Below are 21235 nucleotides of genomic sequence, written 5' to 3'. Positions count from 1 at the left end.
AGATATTCCCAGGTATGATGTCATTTGGTTTTCCAGTGACTTTAACACCAAAGTAGGGAATGGTAGATCTTACTGCCCAGAGTTTCTTGTATGGATTCGTGACTTATACTCTTTGCTAGTATCTGGAAGCCAGAAAAGGTCCCCGGAGATTGGACAAAAAGGGGGGCAGAAGGCATGGGCTCTAAGGTACCTTTCCCATCTTTATGTACCTGTTCCATACTTTCCATATAACTGATAAACGAATTAGCCAAAATATTTAGGAACTATTTCCTATTTCGAAACCCACAAGGATGCGCCACGGGTTCCGCAGACCCCTTATCCTAACCTTTATTAGAAGAAAATAAGGAAGTTACGATCTACTTTATTTTCCGTGCCATAAAAATGTTAAACTAAATATAAGAAAAACACACAAACTAAACAGATTAGTTATCATCATTACTATCAGTGTATATTTTCTCATATTCATTTTGGACATTCAACGTAGTATAAAGAACATTTAATCCATTGTACTGACGATATGCACTATCATTAGGCTTAAATTTCAGAAGATAAACGAATAAAATGACAATTAATGTTACAGTAATGCTCAATGCTGTTGAAAGACCTATATACCAATTTTTATCACTTTGGCGCTGTTGTACGAGAATCGTCGGGTGACAAAATGTCTCAGATCCTTTGCTTTAACCTGAAAAACAATACGCATGTCAAATTCACTTAGAGCGCCAAAATGAATATAAGAAGCATGAAATTAGCCAAATTAAGAAAAAAGAACAGTCGTGGTCATATTGGCAAACTACCCCTTTCTGATATCAAGGTTCTTATGATCGCCTCTTTAATGCCCCTTTTGTCATGTATTCCCTGTTTTTTTCTTCATGTTAAATCACCATGTAATCTGGTATCAACAAATAGTCTTTTAAACTTTGGTTTTGATGGAACTGTAGTTTAAAAAACTTGAATTTTTTTTATGATGTGTCGTTTTATGGAAAAAAAACATCACCTATTTCACTTGTTTCTCCAGTTTTTATCGCAGGCTTCGGTCATCTTCCTCCGTTTTCTTTCCAGGCAATTATGAATTACTCAGTTTTCACAATGGAAAGCTGTGAAACCTTTATATATTTGTTTTGCACCATGAAAAATTGATCGGCTATCACGGATTTTGCATTCCCCAACATTTTGACCCTACCTTGGCCAAGATTGACGTTTGACAGCACAAAATGGTAGAAAACGGCATTTTGTTAAGGTACGACCTATTGCGTAACTTCAAAACGTATCTATTCATTTTCATTTTCGTTGAAATGAGCCCTCTCCCAGTTTTTGCCCCCACTGGCTCGATGCAATCATCTCTTGGTTAGAAAAAGAAAATAAAAAGAGGATATATCCTCTTCTAAGAAAATTAAATGGATAGAAAACAAAAAGATAGAAAGAATAGAAAATAAAAATGGATACAAAACTGTGATTTTCCTTCTTGTTCAAGATGGGGCTGTAAACCTATAGTTAAAAGTTTTCGACAACGGCGATTTCAATGGTATACTTTTTATTACAATTACACACAATTTATGTCTTTGAGTCTCAAACAATTCTTCTTGCAATTATAAGTTATCGATCAGTTGAATCTGAATTGAAATCATTGTTTTCAAAATTTTCTTACGTGGGAATTATTTCCAATTAGATAGTTTCTTTTGAAAAAAACACGTTTTTAAATTAAGCTGCTACGAACCGCGGTTCGTAGCTCTTTACTAGGCTACTCTTTACTAGGCTAATGCTGCAACCATGATAATTCCAAAGGTTCTTCTACCCCTTTAGGTGAAGAATAATGATTGTCATTGACATAAAGTACCTGAAAGGGAACTTTACAAGAAGCATCGAGGGAAGACAATGTGTAAATATTAAAAACAAAGTTTACTGTATCGTTAAAGAGAAGAAACAAACAAGCGATTGAACCCCGAAACAAGAAGCCACCGCGAGTCCCAGAAGAGGCAAATTGGCGTTTTTAAACCAAAACAAAGCATTATGTGATTTAGATTGAACAAAATACGATGAAAAAAATAAGAAACAGTGAAATGACACAAAATTCAAAACGAAGTATTTTATTCAAGTATTTTATTTATTAACGATAAGTAATCACAAACTAGAAGGAATTTTTTCCTGTCAGTTACAGTGCCAGATTGGATAGGGGAAGGCAATCAAAGCACTGGCCAGAGAAAGGAGACACCAAAGGCACATAATTTTATCATCTTTTTTTCAATGAATTTTTTAACAAAAATTTTTTTGAGAGAATTGGATTAGGATTGGACAGCAGAGGCATATATTTGCAAAAAATAGACATGATGGGTAAAATATAATCGAAAACGAAGCGGGTGGACCCATCGACATTTTAATGAAAAACGAAGCGGGTAGACCCATCTACATTTTTGTAGATGAAGAGATAGTTAGATTCGAGATTGAAACACTCATACCTTTTTCTTTGATTTTTCAACTCTACTAATTTTAGATTATGGTAAGCATAATTTGTAAGCCATTATTTTGTTAAGAAAGAGAGGCGGAGCTTCGAAAACCCAAACTTTAATTTGCAAAATGTATTGGTAAATCCAACCCCGATCACTTATGCAATGTCTCGGGGATTGATTATGATTTTGGGTCAAAAACTTAAAGTTTATACTATATGTTATATTGTTCTAAATATTTTTGAAATGAGCTACTCTTAGTTGATACAATTGATTCACGTTTTCATAGAAAAAATTTGCTAACTTATATTAGACAAAAGACAAACGAAACAAGATAAACAAAACATTACAAACTCTCATTTGGAGCGGTTACGGAAAGAATTTTACACCAAACATTTTTTTCTAATTAACTATTTTTTCTGAGAATTTCAGAACTAACACCAAGATCAAACTTCATGACCAAGCCGACCTATACTGAATATGGTATAAATTTGTCATACCCATTCGCCATGAGATTGGTATTGAAGTCGCTGTGTGGAGGGGGGGGGGGAAGTTCATCCTTAAAGACAGAAGGTCTGGACCTGTCAAATACGTTGAACAAAATGGCTATATCAAACTTTTAATTGGATGTGTTTGGGGATATGGTGGGCACGGGAGGGGGTTATTTGCCCTCCAATCACTTTTGACTATTAAAAGAAAACTAGTCCTTTAAATTTCCAATCGAATGAACCTCTTCCAAAGTTTCTGCGACAACTCCCTCAATACGAAGTGCTCTGGTCTAAAACGCCCAAAAAATTTGTTACCACATGGCTCTTTACTTAGGCAACATTGTTGCGCTACCTATGACTATATATTTATGACTTGTATAGAAATATTTCCAAGTTTTTCAATACGAAAACTCTTCTCCCTCCAGCAAGCAATTCATATATATATAACGCTGACATATTTTCTTATGCCTAAATTTTCATGGAATATGTGACAAACACGCTCTTTGGACACATTCCTAGCCTATTCTATCGCTTTTGCTTTAATTTGCCAGTTATTTAGCATCATTCCATATATTTTAGCCATCGTTAGTGGCTGCTCATTTTTTTTACGTCCTGGATATTTAGTTTTTCCTAAACTGGCATGGCCACGAAAGAAATCAGTCGGTCAAATTTTTAAAGTGTTTTCAAGAATCTGAAAGCCCAATTAAAAGACAATAGAGTTTCAATTTGAAATTCTTTATACTCTTTAGACACCTCGCCTTCAGGTACAAAATGTACCTGCAATTTAGTACGAACTAAGGAAAATTCGAAGAAAATGTAAAATGGGTTAGTAATGTTTGAAATCCACTAGTGAATGGCGACGTCCGAGGGGTTTATACAATTTCCTTAGCTTAGAGACACTAGTCTGTCCCTCAAATACCATTGTAAAGCAATAACCTCTTACCTCTTTGTAATTTATGAAGGATCGAATCACCGTGATACTTTTCACAATCTGTGTCCAATGGACCAAAACAGGTTAAGCAACTGTGATGGGACAGCCGACAGAAGCGCTCCCTAAAAAATAAAACTACAGCTTAACTCAACAGCATCTGATGGGCCTGTTGGATATTAAACTAAATATGATAAGGAGTCGCAGCTAAAGTTTTTGGATCAGCGGGATTGAGGCGCTCGAGCCCCGATCCCCCAATCCGAACAGAACACTTACTGATACAAGCAGGTCTTATATGAGCTTTCGTGCCGTTTTTTCATCAGTTGTTTAAGGTGTTTCTTCATAACCATAAATGGTCTTTTTATGAAAGGTCCACAGCCGTTGGAAACTATCCAGATCGGTTACACAGGAAAAAAAACAACAAAACTTTGTGGATACAGTTATCCGTAAAAATAGATCTTCAGTTTATCAAATTTATCGTTGCTTCGTAAAGATAATCCTTAGTCTTTAGTAGTAGAATTCGATGGAAGACGATGGAGGTGAAACAGAACCTACAATATCTGTGGCATGACACAATCATATGTGTCGCTCCGCACCTTTTATCCTACAAGTGTTGCAACACTTCATGAAGTTTTTGCACACGAGGTTTAAATAATTCATGTGACCAGAATAGGACATTGTTTTTGAAGCCTAGAGAACATAATTTTGCATTAACAAAATATTTTTGACTAGCTTATCATTTGCATCCACACTTTTGATGCTTCAACTCCCCGTCGCTCTTTTCAATTCAGCTCTTACAAAAAAAAATTGCATACATGCCTACTTGACCCTCCCCCGTTTGAAAAAGCGAAATTCCCGCAATTGTTACCCTGCAATTTCCTATTAGTTAAAAAATTACAAATACATATTTTATTTGTTAAAGATATTAATTTGTGGAAGAGAAATTTTCAAAGAAATATGTCCCAAGGCTCTTTGTAGCCTTGGAACATAAATAAGGTAAGTTTGGGACCTTTAAATTTAAAAGCCTCATTATTCAAAGATTAGTTTAGTCGCATTACTTTGGATGATTCTACAATATACATTATTACTAATTAATATCCATAAGCAAAAGTAATTGGCCTTTAAGTGTAACCCATCTTAACCAATAGAGAGTACCTAGATTGTAATATCCAAGCAATTAAGGGCAGTGCCAGACTACGGATATTAAAGGCCTTGAAAACTCAGATCCTTAAAGATATATTAGGGTAGGATACAACCTTCTTTCAGATTTAATTTTAGCACTTTCGCATGCCTCCACAGACTTGAAGGCCCCAGAAACGGTTCTTATTCGAAAATATACTCTTGGTTTTATTTCTTACACGGAAGGACAGTTCTTTTAGGACATGTGAACTTAAGCTCCCTAACACAAAATATTTATCTCATCATAAAATCATTGCATGGGTACTACTAATAGCTTGAAACGAACCTCAAGTAACTTATCCATATACTAAATTTAAAAAAATCAATATATTCAAGGGGTCCTTGAATATATTCAAGTGATATATTTATCAAGGGGGGTCCTTTTCTGGGGTCTGGGTTCATGGAGAGAAAAATCCTTCCTCTGCCCAAGATTTTAAGTCTTAAAAAACGATTAAGTTCCATCGAGATGCAAAAGTGAGCATCGGATTTAAAATTTTTTGTTAAAGATCTAAAGTCGAAGTGAAAAAACATAAGAAAACTAAAAAAAAAAATAATAACAATAATAGCAAAAGAAGCGGGCCTTTGGCCAGGGAGGCTCAGAGAAGAAAAATTCAGTATTCCAACTAAGCTAAAGAATTGTAACTGAACTAATTCCACCATGTTTCCTAAAGGGAATAAAAAGGAGATTTTCTTCACAAGCCCGTTCACACGTGCGCTTAGCTAGAAATCAACTTACTGCTATCAATATTTTGGACTAAAAAGGGCTACTTATAAAACAGGAGGTAAATTATTGATGTCTAGCTAAGCACGTGTGTGAATTGAACATCAGAGACTGTTTAAACGACATGTACGCGTGTCTAGTATCAAAAGAAGCGTGTTACGCCTGGTATCGGAGGCAGGCGAAAAGCGGGTTATCCTTACCCTAAATTTGACACATTGATATGCCAAGAAATACAAAAGACTTTTTAACCGATTGACCGAAAAATTAAAAATATTACCCAAGACTGGGTATCCACTTGTAAGTTCCACAAGGGCATTGTTGCACACAAGTGTTGCCAAATAAGAATTCGGGTGAAATACAGGCAAGAGTATTTTCATTCTCCGTGAAAACAACATTACCTAAAGTCAAAATAAGATAGGAAGTTTAAATGTATAAGTGAATACTTAGTTTTAACAAGCTCCAGATTCAATATGTAAGGTGCACAAAAAATCAATGTTCGCTATAACAAGCCAAGTGATCGTTAAAATACAGTAATAGAAAGGGACTGAGACCCTTGCAACCCCATGACTCAATCTTTAATCAAAAAGTGTAGTTGAAACCTTTAATCTAAAAGTTTCCAATCGCAACTGTCAGTTCTAACTTCAATTAGTGGATTGATGAGCTTCAAAGAGGATAAAACTACAAACTCGATCAAAATTTCTTTTCACTGTTAACCAAAAATAGGTCTTCAAAAAGCAAATTCCGTGTAAAAGCAATTCTTAAATTAAACTAAGCAGAATGACCATATTATGACCGGTTAAATCTTGCAAAGACAGATGAACTACACAAAAGCTAACTCTAAGTATGTGTTTTTGGGCGGAAGAGGGGGGCTATATCGCTCTCAAAATACGATAGAGGTAATGAGTATGCGTAAAAAGGGATTATTTTTTAGAAAACGAGGTTTAAAGAGGTTTTTCTACAGTCCCTACACCTCTTATATATATTTTTCTTTTTTAATTATCATAGAGGTCATGATCAAAACACTTATTTTTTAAGCCCTGACTTATTCCAGTATTAGCAAATAAAGAGCAGAGCGAGCTAAGAGAATCATTTTTTAAACCCAATACACCTGCCATGCAAAGTTTGTTATATTACATCCAACTCACTTTGGCTGTGTCTCATATCTTACATTTGGTGATATACCGTTGCTATTGTTCAAATGCCAAGTCTAACCTGAATAAAAAATAAATGAATGGTTTATTTATATAATATAAGGAACTTGAAGGGCAAAGTTTGTCTGACTACTGAAAAGATTTGGTGTCTTCGTTGCTACATCAATCATTACAGCGGTACGGTACAGCCTACGTTACTTGAAAATGCGAAAAAAAGAGAGAAAAAAGACTGAGACTAAAAACAGTGAGCAAAAAAACACAAAATTTCCATTGCGTTTTATCGATATGCCCTTTACTATATAGACAGTGACTAAAATCACTGACGACAATAATTTTATATTTGCGATCAGCCTGGGCATTTGGAGAAAAAAAAATTAAGATAATGGTATAAAACCATTTCTACATTCAAATAGATCAAAAAGCCAATCTCACTCAATGATATGGTAGGTGCACTCTTAACTGGTCGTCAGTTTGATCTGATACTTAGAAATCTACGACTTTACCATGTAGTTTTTTATTTCTTTTATATTAGCATATATCAATAGCTCCAACTGTACCAGACACAACCTAATTTATCATTCTGTTGTGCGTATTCCGGCTATTTGCTTGGTGATATTGAAAGTTATTAAAGAGTGAGTTTTGTTTATTATTTTATTTTCTTTTTCTTTATATACCATGTTTAATTTCGTGTAATTCATATTTTTTCTGTTAATAAAAGCTCCCAGACGTGAAGTTGCAATATTCAGGTTTCTTTATTATTTAAAATTTGTTTCTTTTTTTGTCCAATGCTTTGTTTTAAGATATTAAGCATCTTTTTTTCCTATATTTTCATTTGTTAAATTCTGTTAGAGGAATCTAAAAATGGTTTCCCGGGGATGACTTTTGATAAAGTTTGTTCCACCGTCAACTGATCCAGATGAAGTTATTTGATAAATCAAATAAAAAAAAACTAGTTTTTTCAACTGAAAGTAAGGAGCAACATTAAAACTTAAAACGAACAGAAATTATTACGTATATGAGGGAGGCCACCCCTTCGTCGATACATCGCTCATTACGCTAAAGTTATAATTTTGTCTCAATTCTTCAGGAATGACTTATGAACCATAAATTCTGCTTAATTATAATAATAAGCTCTTTTAAAAGTTCTGATAGAAACTTTGGCGTAAAGAGCGAGGTATTGAGGAAGGTGCAACCCCCTCATATACGTAATAAATTACGTATATGAGGCTCTCCCTCTATAGAAAATTCCCTCCCCTCATCAACAATTTCTCCATGGAAAGATCCTCCCACGTAACCTCTCCCCCTCTATCAGAACAATCCCCCTGAAAACGACTATATACTTCCAATAACCAATACTATACAATGCAATGGGCAAAGTTCATAACTTGCAGCCCTTCCCCCGGGGACTGTGGGGAATTACGTCACCCTCTAAGATATAGCTATTAGACTTTTCGATTATGCTAAAAAAAATAGTTATCTCAAAATTTTTATCGGGTGACTTTCGGGGAAAAGTGAGCGTGGGAGGGGGGCTATCTGCCATCCAATATTTTTGGTCACTTAAAAAGGGCACTAGAACATTTGATTTCCGATCAAATGAACCTTCTCCCAAGCTTCTACGATCACTGGGTCGATACGATCACCCCTGGGAAAAAATAAGCAACAACAAAAGAAATGAATACATATCAGTGATATTTCTTCTGGCAAAAAATGTGAAGTTCCACCTTTTTGTACGTAGCAGCTTGAAAACTCTACATCACAACTCTCTGGTATGCTGAATTTGATGGTTTAATTTTCATTAAGATCACTTGATATTTTGGAGATGTTCTGTGTTTCCCTCCTTTTCCGAAAAATTGACAAACTTTCTCAGGCTCGTAACTTTTGATGGTCGCCATTGAATTTGGTTAAATTTAAAATATTTTGAATAAGCATCAAAATTCGATTCTTTTGATGTATCTACTGTTATCAAGACTCTGTTTCTTAGAGTTTCGGTTGTTATTGAGCCACATTGCTCCTTACTTACAGTTCGTTACCACGAACTGTTAGATATTCCAGCCTTTAAGTAGCTTATCGAAGATTACCGATGTCACAATGAGTTCACTCACGCATCTATTCAGTAGGGATACTTAATTACTCTCACTGGCAAACATTCACGAATATGTACTTATTTTCAGAAAACACATAAAATGTAAATATAAATACTAATTCTTGATAAATGAAAAACAATAAAAATCAGTCAAAAGAACTAAAATCAATGAAGAAAAAAAACTGAGAAATACATTCCCAATTTAGTAGCGTACAATAAACAAGTTAACGGGTTAATTACAAAGAAAACTTTCATTTTTATTTTTTAGAAATAAAATAAAAATGAAAGAGCGTTTTGAATTAAAAGGGGTAAAACCATTTAAAACGCAAGCAATTTAAATACAGTTAAACTTTAACATTAGAAACAAAGATGGCATGATATGAGACTGAAATGGCGTTATAAAAAGTTTGATAGATTAACAAAATGGACTCAGTCTATTCCCACATATGAGTTCATAAAATTATGAGTTCAAGACCCATATAAATGTCTATTCAACATAACGCTAATGACGACATTGGTTTTATCCACATTTTTCTTGGCAAAACACTACCAAGCAAATCCTGAAAACAACGGGTCTATGACCAGTAGGAAAAAAACAAAGATGAAGACTAAGAGGAATAAAAGAGAACACTATTTTGAAAGAAGAAGAGAAGAATAATACGTATCACAAGAACGAGTCCTCAATTTCAGCAAAGGAAAGGAAATAAGATCAAAATAGTAACTGGTTTTATTTATTCGTTTGGCTGTTCTTCTTCTTTCTATTCCTACCAGTCACAGAGATTCTGTTTTCAAGAGTTACTACTTATTGTTTTGTCAAGGTAGGCCAGTTTGGCCTTAGATCTTTTACACATTCATTCTTGATGAATTACTCTATCCCATGGCGTCATCTTACTTAAGCTGGTCAACCAGAGATATTACTTTCATGAATAACCACCTGACATTCCAGGTGTTTATTTAATTCATTGGTTAGGTATAGGGGCGTAATTTCGTCAAAATCCGGTGTGGGGAGGGGGGGCAGAGTAGGAGCCGATTTTCCCAAGTCTAGTGTAAACTCCCAAGTTAAAAACAAAAAATGAGCCACATAGTACCATAAAGACAACGGTATACTAAAGAAAACTGATCGGTTTCTGTGGGTGCTTGATGTAGGCCTATCTTAGTTTTTACAAGAGTTTTCAAGTCACTAGATTTCAGCTAAAGGGGGACTGGGGTGTGGGGATCACTTGTTCCCTCTGCCGTATAGCAAATTACGCCCCTGGTTAGCTGGCTGTTGCGTTTTAAGTACGATCAACTACTATCTTGCAGTTATGTCACCTAATCATTTCAAAGGAGGTCGTAGGCTTGAACCTCACTGACTACAAATATTTCAAAGCATATTTGCCTTTTTGTTATGAAGAGTACCTGCCTTTCATTTATACACTAAGTATTTGCTCCTCTCCCTTGGAAGAGACATTTTTCATGGCCAATTCAGATATAAACCTTACATTTTTCCAACCTAAAGGCTCTTCTTGAATCCTCACTTTCACATGTATAAACATATTGAAGCCATACCCCATTCATGGAAAGTTTGAGTGAGCACCCCCAGATGCAAATCAAACATCACTAAGTAAAAAAAGAAATTATTTCAGGGGAGGGGATATTTTTCAACGATCAATATTTCCATTTAATTTCATAAATAGAAGATTCGATGTCCTTCTTTTTTACAGCCACCAAATGACCACTACTACTACTACTACTAACAACTCACCGCAGCACCAAGCCGCCTGAGGCCAACACAGCCACGCACGCTCCTCCTCCACCCCAATCATTTCGAAGCCTCCCGTTTTACACCGGCCCACGAAGTTCCAATCTCCTTTAAATCTCTCTTTATGACGTCCTCCCACCCCAGACGGGGACGACCTGCTTTCCGTTCAGCCCTAGATGGTTGGCCGAAAAGAACAATCTTTGGCAATCTGTCATCCTTCATCCTCACAACGTGCCCTAGCCACCTCAACCTTTCTTTCATTATAGCCCTAGAGAGCGGTATTGAACCACATTTTTCGCATAGCCTAGTGTTTGAAATACGGTCAGTCAGCCGGGTACCCAGAAAAATCCTTAAGTAATTCCTCTGGAAAATATCTAGCAAATCTTCATCCGCTTTTTGGAGCGTCCATGCTTCAGAGCCATATTTGGCCACTGTTTAAAGCCTTTTCATTAATGAAACAACATTAATTTGTTTAAAGCCTTTTCTTGATTTGGCAATATAAAAACGATCGTTGCGGAACATAAAGTAATTATTTTCTTTTTTCTTAATTTCTTACGTTTTTTCTTCTCTTTGAAAATATCAACATTTCAAAATCTGTTTTTTTGTCAACATGACAACCACTAAAAGGGGGTTTTAGTCTTCTAAAGTAAAAAAAAACAAAAAAAAGGAAATATTTCAAAATTGGATTCTCCTAATCTTGACTAAATGCATCCATTGAAAATTTTAAAACATAATGTAGTGCATGTGGCGTTTCATAGTTTTTCTTGGGCAAGGAATTATCACGACCTATGATCTCGACGGATTGAATTTTTATGTACTCGATCTTATAGTTTATAAAAACAATAAATAAACAATGGTGAGAAGTAACTGATAACCATTTCCAGTAGATTATAAAAGATTTTAAGCCGAACTGGTGAGCAATGAAAAAAAAAATGAATATAAAGACTAAAAACGGGTCTATGGCCTGTAAATGAAAACGAAGAGAAACAATAAAAATCAAACGAATATTTCGTCCGTATTGAACAAGGCGTCTTAAGCGTAGAAACAAAACAACTAGAAACTAATATTTATATATATATATATATATATATATATATATATATATATATATATATATATATATATATATATATATATATATATATATATATATATATATATATATATATATATATATATATATATATATATATATATATATATATATATATAAACTGAACAGACTAACATAAACTATATAATTCACAATTACTTACTTTTACAATTGGCAGCTACTTTCGTGAAACCACAAAAGTAACTAGATTGAAATTTTGAAATAAGAAATGAACTAGCATCTTGGAAATAGTAGCTTAAACCAATATCTTGGAAATTTTTAAGTAATTACTAAAGGTGGTTGTCAAATGAAGGATCGAAAGAACAGTCCCCAAATATATTTCATTAAAAAAATGCATATCCATTGAAAATACATTAAAAATTCAAAACTGTATCATGAAAAACTTCCAAAAAATATACAAAACGCAGGATTGTGCTATTTTTGCAACGTTTTGGTGAACAGTTAAAACTGTTCACCAATTTATATTATTTTTCTGCAGCCGTACGGTTTTTATATTTCAGAGCAAAATTGAAAGTTTCCAACGAATTTAAGAACAAAGTCAGAACATTTGAATGTTCTGAAAATTCAGAAAAAATTTCAAAACTTAACAAATTGAACAATTTTAAGTTTAAAGAACAATTTTTCCATCATTTGACAGTTGACATTCAGTTTCATCCATCCACCGAATTAAATTTTTGAAGTCTTTTTGCTTTTTCTAGACCCAAATTAATATAAAACAAGAAAAGGAAAAACAGAATCGTCAGAAAAGGAAAATTTCTAATTTTTCAAGTAAGTTTATAGAATCCTCTAAATGTCAAAGAAAAATCTTACTTCTGACTAAATGAAGGAACGAATCATAGACTAATAAATTATATGATACAAGCATCCTGTTCTTTCGGTGCAAGTTACAGCTGTACCCTTGTCATAAAATCACTTATTTTAAATGAAGCACGAGCCTGAAGTCACACAATTTTTTGTATGTTTTATTTATGTCAAACAAAAGCTTAATTAGCAAAAAAATACTTAAATTTCTGACTCGAATCAGGTTCTTACTAGCTTATTGTTAGGGATCTAACAGCACCAACACGTTCTCAGATTAAATAAATTAAGAAATAAATTTAAACGTAATGTTTTTTGTCATTGCGGAGTATTAATCTTATAATGAAAAATCAAGAGAAAAATAGGAAAACATTCATCTGACAGTAGAGTTACTGAATCGTGGAACACGTCACTTTCTTCGGTTGTTTGGGTGGCCAACGTTGGGTGATTAAAACATGGTTAGTTGGAACTAAATTTTATCTAGATCAATTTACAATTTTACATAGTACTTATCAGTTTATTGTTTAAAAAGTCCACTTGTCTGTATTCTATTGTTATTATATGTGTGTCTTGTATTATTATTGATATTTTTTTTTGTTGTTTCCCTTTCTCATCTTTATTGTACCTACTTATCGTCACTGTGACGTCTAAGGGCCGTTTATGACATTTTCACACACTTGAGATAATTTTGGAAAACTGTTTATTAAGTCTTTCTAGACGTGGGGATCACTCGGAAGTGCCGCTAATTAATAAACATTTAGGGGGGGGGGGCAAAATCCATTTTTCGGAGGATATAGAGGGGGAGTCAGCTTATTCTAGCTAGTTTTTCAGATATATCTTGCCTAATATGCGAAGCAGTAACTTTTTTTTAGATTTCAACTCCACTCTACACTTCCGTAAGACAAAACTTAGTTTTTAAAATCAATTTTGGTCTCTTTTTTTATTATACATAATAAACCTTACAAAAAGATGTTTGCCTGACTTGGACGATGAAACTAAAGAATTCATAACGAGTTTTTAAAATAGGACATTATAACATATGTTTTACATCTTATCTCCCTTAATTTTTTCTGATTAATCTTATCACATTAGTTTATTGCTTCGTTTTTAAATTTGACTTTGAAGTACGAAATCGGCCCATCTAGGCTTGTGATATTCCATATTTTTTTTACAATTGAACCTCATTTTAAACTTTTCTATGCCACAGGTACAGCTTTGTCACATTGATAAAGAATTCGAGGGGAATATTATTGCCGGTATCTTTGAGAAGTTTCAGATGTAAATTGAATTATTTTTATGAATATGAAAATAAATAAATGTTTTCTTTCACTGGGTAGTTTTTTTTTTGTCAAAAAATATTAATCAGTTTTAACTTCAAAAAAAGCCCCATTTATATAACCATAAAGGACTATGATGGCGTTATTAATATGAATATTTATAAAACATGCAGATGCAAAGAAGCTCTTTTTTGGAATTCTTGAACAATCGTTTTTATACTTGACTTTTACTGTTAAGAAATAACAGTTGTAATTCCTAAACCAAGTTTCAATGATTTTTTTAAGCAGTTATTTTCAAAATACTTTCTTAGCTTAAACATACTAAGGGGAGAATGTTTATTTAAACATACGGCTGGGAGGATTTTTACGCAGGAGGAGGTGTTGCATATCTCCAGGTAAGGGTTTCACACCATGGAAATTAGAATGGGACTCTTTTTATGCTTCCCAGGGTTTCCACTGCTGAAATGAGGCCCAAAATGCTATTTTTAGTGTCATGTGACACTTTACCATGGCGCTGTCGAGATGAATTTATAAAAATCACAGATATGAGTAGTAGCTTTTAAATGAGCAATCAAACATCTCTACGATCTTGCGGCAGCCTGGTAGCCAAGCCGAAAAAAAATAATCACATCACTGCTACACATAGAAAAAGCGATTTTCATTGGTTTTCTAATGGGGGGGGAGGGGGGCTCATCGTGCTGATTCCAACGGTGCCCGTATCATTTCGATCCACCGTCACTTTTGAGACCAGTTTACTCAAGTGGGGCCACTTTTTTTATATTTAATGTTTTTTCTTCGTTTTGATTTTAGTTGTTCTGACTTTTACTGTTTCATTAATTGATATTTCTATACTTTTTTATTTTCATCATGTCTTTTGACGAGAAATGCAACTTCGGCAATGTTTGCTTGACAGATCTATTTTCAAAGTAAAACTTTATCGCACCACAAAAGTTGTTTAAAATGACATGTTTTTTTTTTTAATGGAATCAATGTCAAGTTTTCTTCAAATAGCCTTCATGTAACTGATACACAAAACTTTGTAGGCGTGGTCGCCTCTTCACTATGTGAAACTCCCTATATTACCGACAAAAAGCGATGAAAGACAAAAAAGTACTGTCTTCAAGAATTTTTCGAGAGTGCAGTGCCTATTAGATACAGATTCGAAATTCAAAATTTTGTACAAAGTTACTAACTGTCAAGAAAATTACTGGAAAGTACAACCTACTTTCAATGTACTCAAAATTCTTTATTTTGGGAGAAAATCTGTCACAAATTGTACCAATGTACTGCATGTTACAACTCTGTCAGCGAGACAGCTTTTAATTTGCCAGACAAGCTAGGTAGATTGCCGCATCAGTTGTGTGGAAGTCATTCTGCTCAAGAAAAAATGCAGTTCTTTAAAACAAGGGTAAAACTACCATTTGTCCCCAAAAAAGGTTTCTGCGAGAAAAATAAAAACAGAAAGGTGAATAGAAAACTACAAGAACAAACACTCCCAAGACAAAGAAATAAAGCAGTGCAAAAGAAAGAGCTAAAAGCAAGCAACAAAAGCGGTGTAATATTAGTTTATTCGTTTTCAAAAGACAAAAATTTAAATATAATTAAGAAGTTCGTGATGAATTTATCAACCAAACATAAATGATGACAGGAAACTGACGAGATTGAATATGTTGCCCCCTGAAAAAAAAAACGAATAACAGAAAGGTAAAAATTATAACAACTACCAGATATCATTTAGTCTTTATTGGTTAATTTCGTGAATAAAGTAATTATTGTTAATTATTAGGTAAACTAACGAAGCATAAACAAATACACTGACTAATTTGAAGAAAATTTAAAAAAAAGCTCCGATTTACTACCGTCTAATGATATTTGGATAACTATCAGTAAAACCTCCCAAATTATGATCTACAAAATAACAGCAGAGGATCCATCTGCGACAGAAAATCCTCCACCCCTCCCCCCAAAAAAAAGATGTTTTGGTATTTTAGAGGATTTGCACCAGAAACTGGCTTGTTAAGTTATTTTTGCAGACTTCTCAAAAGTTACAGAAAATACCAATAAAAAAATACATAGTGGGAATTCGATGTAAGATATATAAATACATACATATATATATATATATATATATATATATATATATATATATATATATATATATATATATATATATATATATATATATATATATATATATATATATATATATATATATATATATATATATATATATATATATATATATATATACATATATCTTACATCAAATCTCCACGTAGAACTGGACAAAAAATTATTTTCCCATGAATTTTTAAGTTACTTTGTTTTCTATTGATTGCATGAAAAAAAGATATTGTGCACACAAACCGGCACTACACAAGGAATTTTAGATGTTACAGGCCAAAAGAAGCCAGATGTAAAATCCGAAAAAGAACAAATTAATAAAATTTACCCAACAAATAAGAAAATTAATGTCCTTTTATTTGAACGCAGTAATCCTAGGTGCTTGCGGGAAATCAACGATGCCAAGCGAAAGGCATATAAAAAAAGGATTTATGTGTTATAGTATGAGAATGCTATCAGCGTACGATGAATCGTACATTAGCAAAGGTATATGTATTAATTGGGTGATATTCGGAGTATTAATTGTAATTACTTGGTTAAAATATAATCAATTGATTGTAACTAATTCATCGTAACGTAATTAATTGGGTGTATTAACTAGGTGTCTAGCACGAATTGAATGTCTCACTTGCTCATTTTAAGGTCACTAAGATGCACTTAGCAGGGCTTAATGCCACAAAATAGTCTTATATTTAGGGTGCCATCAGAAAGCTCGGCAGGTCTTTGCGTTCCTAACACCAAACTTTCGTGAGAACGAAAATGTTTATTTTGCAATTAGAAGTGAGATAAAATTCATAAATAAACTGACAAATAAAGACCAAGACACGAGGGCGGATCCAGGATTTTTTTTAAAGGAGGCGCAAAATAAGCTGATCCGATAAACTTGCGTTAGGGGCAAGTTCAATTAACGCAAACTTGCGTTAATTACGTAAATTACACTTCTTTAGACTACGTTAGGGGGGGGGCCTTGGATCCGCCACTGCCAAGACATGGAGGAAGAAGAGCTCCACCAGAGAAGTACTGCTGAAAATACCAAAACACTAGGGAGCCTCAAAGACGATTTAGAAAATGTTTTCAAAAGGAAATACAGACAAGTTGTTTGTTTCTCCCATATAAGATAAGTTTGATGAAAACAGAACTGCTGCTGGTTGCCACAAACATAAAACTGGAGACCACTGGTGGTCAGCCATCTAGAAAGGTTCTGTTTGATTCCAGCTTATCCCTTTTTGAAGCAACGGCGTTATATACTGGTATATCGCTACAAAATGTCTTCAAGACTTTTAGCCTTGATGTTCACGTAATATTTATAGTAGCAATTTATAGTTTATTCTCACATTCAGAACTTATGACATGCATGTATTATCTCGGATTTAATTTCACGTTAGTTGAGATGACGAATGGGTAGTTTTAGAAGAATTTCTAGTTATTTAATAAGTTACCCGTCGTCGATACCAATTCTTAACAGGAGTTTAATCTAGCTTTTAGTTAAAATCAAAAATGAAAACCATTGTGGACCATTCCTTTCCGGAACTTATCCTTGCATTCCATTAAAGTCGGAAGACATTGCCTTATTTCTGGAAATCTATGGCAATAGATATAAAATCATTTGATTACCAGGCACCCACGGGTATAGCTATATGCTTAAAGTTTTTTAGGGGAGTAAATACCTCTCTTACCCCCAAGATACACCAATGCGAGCATTAAATAAATATAAGCATAACAAAGCAAAACAGCGCATAACAATACGAGCATTAAAGCAAAGCACCATATATTAGTTTAATACCATTAGTATAGATCAGCTTAAGTCTATAAGATTTTATTGTTTGTTTGGAGTAAGATTATATATAACAAGATAGTAGTACAGATGGAACTTTAAATACCAAAGAAATACTATCTGCCATCTAACGGCTATTTTGATAACTAAAGTAGCATAATAGTAAACAAGGCATAATCTAAGAGTACCGTGTGAGTAACTTAAAAGAGGGGAAACGGGCGCTAGTTCCGACAAAAAAAAACATAACAAAAAAAAAACATCAACGGAATCTAGCGTTTGGCTTTTCTTGGCATTCTCCCAGTATAATAATAAGGTAAAATTTGTGTGATTAATTTAGTTGGTAAAACTAGTGTGTAATAAGTGCCTGATCTCATTTTCTGAAGAAAAAAAAACAGTTGCAAAACTTGAAAAAGTGCCAAGGAATGTCGAAGGCTAGATGATATAGGTGATTTTTTTTTTTTATTCTAGAGCCAGTTTCTACAATTTAAAGTTACATGTACTCTTTGGGTATAACAGCAAAGAAACAAGAAAATGCAGTGAGCCCAGTAAACAGTTGTTTCTGTTAGCCTTCCTTTTTCGACCAAACAAAAGTTTTGTAAATGTTTGCGGCAAAAATTATATGTCTGACATAACTTATTGCCACACGCAACTTTATTACTTGAAATCTAGTTTTGGCAGGCTCAAAGATAAAGTAAAATATTTTCAACGAAATTCAATTTCCGACTAGCTGCTTCCCTCTTTCCTAATGAAAATTGACATCAATTCGGCCTTTTTGTTTATACACGTATCTTTGGAACCAGCGTAACGCCATTATATGACAAGATTGGCAGAACAGTTCAAAAAGCCAACACTGAATCCCTACTGTCTTTTCGCTTTGTCTGTTTTATATAACAGCCAACACTGAATCCCTACTGTCTTTTCGCTTTGTCTGTTTTATATGACAGAGACATATAGGCACTTTCACACCTAATTACATATCATCTTCGAATGGGGTCCATTCTTGTAGGATATCACAGTCCACAGCTGTAAAGATAAGCAGTTTCCTTAGTAGTAAAAATCAACTGTTTTTCTTTTGGCCTTTTGCAACCATCGCCAACCTCCATTTACCAACAAGGGGACTATACATTGTGTTTCAACTATGTACTAATAAATCTATTTGTATGTGATTAGTTATAACTGACAATAAAAAAAATGAGATATTTAGTTCTACATGGAAGGTATAGGCCCAAAATTTGATTTTAAACAATTTTCATAACAAACACTACTCTCATGTATTTTATTCAAGATACAAAAAAAAAATTTTAATTGTAAATCATAAAACCAACCCAGTTTTATTAATGAAATGGAAATAAATTTATTCATGAAAGGGAAATATATAAACTTGAGCAATGCAAAAATAAATTTTTGAGCAAAGCAATGCAAAAATAAATCAATTTGTGTTATATAGTATGATTATCCTTAGAGAAATGGCTTGGCTTTAAATTGTAAAACCAACCCGGTTTTATTAATGAAAGGGAAATATATTTATTAGTGAAAGGGAAATAAATAAATTTCAGCAATGCAAACATGGTCTATTAAAAAGAAATTGCTATGATCATAAAAAAAAACAAATTGGGACGATGTCATAAGATGGGTTATACAGTTCTTATAGTAAAAGAACAGAGAAAACAAAAATGCCGACCTTGATGGCATATAAATTTACTAACGAAAATTCTATGGCTATATTCTCCTTAATGACCAAAAATCTGGCAACATGGGCCATGTATTATTTGAAGAATGACACGTTTTGTTCCATTACACTACATAAGTATAAAAGTAAACTTCTTAATATGAAACTATCGCTATTAAAAAAAAAGAAAAAAAAAATAGAAATAGAAATTAAACCCAAGAATACTTATTTTTAGCGGTTTCGCCTTTGTTCCAGAGAAAAAAAGAAACAAAAATAGGATTTTTTTTCAGCTACACGTAAGTCTTTTATAAAGGTAAAATGAATATTTTCTGGAATTAATTTTATATTTAATAAAAATAATGTTAGATTGCAGACTTTACCCAACGTTTGTTCATTCTCTTCCTCAGATTTTGACACTGAAACGAAGTTTTTCAATGGTTGACTAACGTCTCTAATTCGGAAGTTGAGCCTAGATTTACGAAGCAGCCACCCATTAGACCACAATAAACAAGTGGTAAATTGACAGACAACAGAAAAGTGACTACACATACTGAAAACATAGACTACTTCTCATGTTAGAATACTCAGAACAGATCTATTCAGTCGCACAAAAAGCAATGTCACACTGTGCACCAAAGGGAAAAGTTTATTAACTAGATTTATTCTAGTTACTCCAATTTTCAACTAGAGTCCACAGACATATTAACTAGACTCCAACTATCACTTAAGTTTGGGCAAGGCAAGGTCTTTAGACAGACTCATGGAACAAATAACCGTAAAAGTAAATGACATAAAAATTTAAACATTAATAATGGGCACTATTGCGGTTTCTCATTTTTATACAAAAATTTATGGGTTGAAAGCATCCCGACGACAGCTCAAATTGACAGGTTTAGAAACATTTCTTTTTCCTCAGTTTTTCTCAGGGATAACCGTGCATTGGTTTACCTCCTCAGAAGAAAATATTTATTATTTCTAAAAGTTCGTCTCTTTATTTACCCCCTCCTGATGTGTAAATACATACCCCGAATTATATATTCTCCATGGATGCAATGATACGGTTGTGTATCTCCATGGTTGTGTGATGTCTTTGGCAATATTCTTAAAATAGATTTAAGGACAAAGTAGTATCGTCAACGACATCAAGCAATGGAAAAATCCATGGAGAGATGTATAATTTGGGCTATATATTTGCATATTTAGGGGAGGGAGGCAAATTAAAGTGAAGCACTTTTATGAATGACGTAAGCATTTTATATTTTTTTAAAGTGATTTTCAGAATTTTATAGTGTTTCCATCTGAAGAGGGCAACCACTGCCCAATTAGCTTCTTAGGTGTTAGTTTCTGATAAATCGGGACCTGCTTTTATACGATGTTTGCAATTGTGAAGGAAGAACTGACATATATATGTTTTTACGTCGTGCAATGATCTGCTCTTTCAATCAGGCTTTGCCAAAAATAGAAGGAAAAAAGGCCCTGGCCCAGACAATACAAGGAAAACACAAAAATGCCATAGACTATAGCTTGAAAATACTTATTTATTTGCACAGAAAATGAATACTATACAATTATTGACTAGAGAAACATAATGATTATAAACAGAGCAAATGAATAGTTCACCAGAGGTAGAAAATACTTGAAAAGTTGTTTTAGGATAAACAGAAACAGTGATGGCAATAACACGGCTGATACGTAAAAAAATATGCAAGATATTAGCCAGGCAAGGACTCTTACCACGATTCAA

General features: G+C 33.6%; 1 protein-coding gene across 2 annotated transcripts in view; it reads right to left on the bottom strand.

Moving 5' to 3' along the window:
- Positions 1-422: 422 nt before the first annotated feature.
- Positions 423-21235, bottom strand: part of LOC148943626 (furin-like protease 1, isoforms 1/1-X/2) — a 138728-nt gene continuing 117915 nt past the window's right edge. Inside the window, exons 16-18 of one of the 2 annotated variants that reach the window (XM_089101509.1) lie at positions 6038-6158; positions 3869-3985; positions 423-678 (exon numbers count right to left, since the gene is read on the bottom strand). In XM_089101509.1, the coding sequence (XP_088957635.1) occupies positions 423-678; positions 3869-3985; positions 6038-6158 (494 nt within the window). Of the gene's footprint in view, positions 679-3868; positions 3986-6037; positions 6159-15474; positions 15602-21235 lie in introns of those variants that run through there. The other variant, XM_089101508.1, reaches the window with a different exon arrangement.

This window comes from Artemia sp. Qi Xiang Cuo, chromosome 15 (assembly GCF_049724085.1).
Source record: "Artemia sp. Qi Xiang Cuo chromosome 15, ASM4972408v1, whole genome shotgun sequence".
Classification (NCBI taxonomy): Eukaryota; Metazoa; Arthropoda; class Branchiopoda; order Anostraca; family Artemiidae; genus Artemia; species Artemia sp. Qi Xiang Cuo.
Note: the sequence above shows the minus strand (reverse complement) of the source record. Positions and strands in the feature narration are given on the sequence as shown.